General features: G+C 54.1%; 2 protein-coding genes across 2 annotated transcripts; both read right to left on the reverse strand.

Moving 5' to 3' along the window:
- Positions 1-25: 25 nt before the first annotated feature.
- PPTG_24597 (hypothetical protein) lies at positions 26-367 on the reverse strand (the record flags this gene model as incomplete). The annotated part of the gene is made up of 1 exon (XM_008917925.1): positions 26-367. A coding segment is annotated over one exon (342 nt), but the record flags the coding sequence as incomplete, so codon positions are not given.
- A 735-nt stretch (positions 368-1,102) lies between these two features.
- On the reverse strand, positions 1,103-1,225 carry PPTG_24598 (hypothetical protein; the record flags this gene model as incomplete). Its single annotated transcript, XM_008917926.1, has 1 exon — positions 1,103-1,225. The coding sequence occupies one exon, from the start codon at positions 1,223-1,225 to the stop codon at positions 1,103-1,105; it is 123 nt and encodes a 40-aa protein (XP_008916174.1).
- Between the last annotated feature and the right edge of the window lie 355 nt (positions 1,226-1,580).

The raw sequence follows: 1,580 nt of genomic DNA on the forward strand, positions 1-1,580 counted from the left end.
CGTCTGGCATGTTCTCGTCGGCCACGATGCCCCGTAGCAAATGCACAATGTCACGCGACGGTCGCAACCGCGGGTTGGCAGGGTCTCCGAGGAGACGTGATAGGATAGTTGCGTGCGCCGTCCTGACACCCTCAATATCTAACGACGAGTCGAGCACGTCCGGACCCAGCAATAGAGCAAGCACTGGGTCGGTCGGGTACACCGCGGTGGGTCGGCAGGTCACCTGCTCCCCCACCTTAGTCTGGAGGACCACGTCTCGGCCACGGTTGCGGACCACCTGTCCATGAAGCCAGGAGCCGTCGTGGCGAGCGAACACAGCACTGAGAGGTTCGATGGATGGCTGGCGGTTATTGCGACGAGGTGCCATCTGGGACTGTTCTTGGACACTTGACGGATTTCTGGGAAATCACAGACTGGCTAGACTACACCGGGATTCATCCTTCTGCTGCTTGATGTGGTCCACTCGTTTCTCTCCTCTGAAAACAGGTTTTCCTTTCACTATCACGCTGCGGAAAAACATACCGATCAGTCCGAGCTTTACTTTGCATGAACAGCTCGGACACTCTCACGCACGTGATCCTTGTACTCGGAGACCACCGAGCTATTCCTCGATGTAATCGCTGGAATCTCCGACGGCCAGAGGTGATTAGAACGTGCAACACACTTGGTTCTTTGAGTTGCACCCTCTCTTTGACAGAAAATGGAGACACACTTCCTTTCCGTCTCGAGTTGAAATGTATTCGATGTCGTCCTTGGAAATCTCCCTCTCCGTTTGGAGTCGCACTTGGAGACGTGGCTTGACAGAAACCGTTTTGTTTGGAAACGTGCTCCATCCAGGAGCCGCTCACGTAGAACTAACAGCACGAGACCTTGGGGCTCTGGATTCGAAGCAGAAAATCGGTTGATCAGAGAAATGCGTGCGTTTCCCCCGCTGTCTATGTCGCGTCCAACCGCATTGCGCTATTGCTCCAGTCCGTCGTTGATCCACATCACTAGTACAGGAAGATCTTCTTCCAGCAACTGACCACTTTGGCGATGAAGTCAACCAATGATATTGCAAGTCGTACACTCACATGTAGCATGTGCGTAGGCCGTAAAAGCTTCAGGCGGCAGCTCCGAGTTGACTCCACGGCTGAGGCACTGGAGCGGGAGGGGGAGGCACGGAGAAGTCGGAATTTAGACTGGCAGATGACGCAGCCATCCGGTAACGTTCCATCGTACCCATTCGACGGAAATGCGTAATTGACAGACCCCGTGATCGAAACTGCAGGTCCTATGAAAGTACTCCCGGTTACCAACAGAACTGCTCCATCCCTAAATCAAACTCGATGAAAGCGTCACCGGACTTTGATGAGCTCGAAAAGCTCTAGCTCCTGCGATTCTGCTCCGACTATGTCGAGACTAGGCCTCTCAGAAGCAGCGCAAGTACTGCAGCCAAGTACGAAAGTGTTCAGGGGGTTAGCTTTGATTGCGGTCGGCAAGCCTGATTGTCGGGATGGCGGGTCGTCTTGGAGACCCGAGGAGTCGCTATTTTGGGGCTCAGGGTCAACCAGACCGTCGTCATCATCAACTAATTGGTC

This window comes from Phytophthora parasitica (assembly GCF_000247585.1).
Source record: "Phytophthora parasitica INRA-310 unplaced genomic scaffold supercont2.124, whole genome shotgun sequence".
In the NCBI taxonomy this organism is placed as follows: Eukaryota; Oomycota; class Peronosporomycetes; order Peronosporales; family Peronosporaceae; genus Phytophthora; species Phytophthora nicotianae.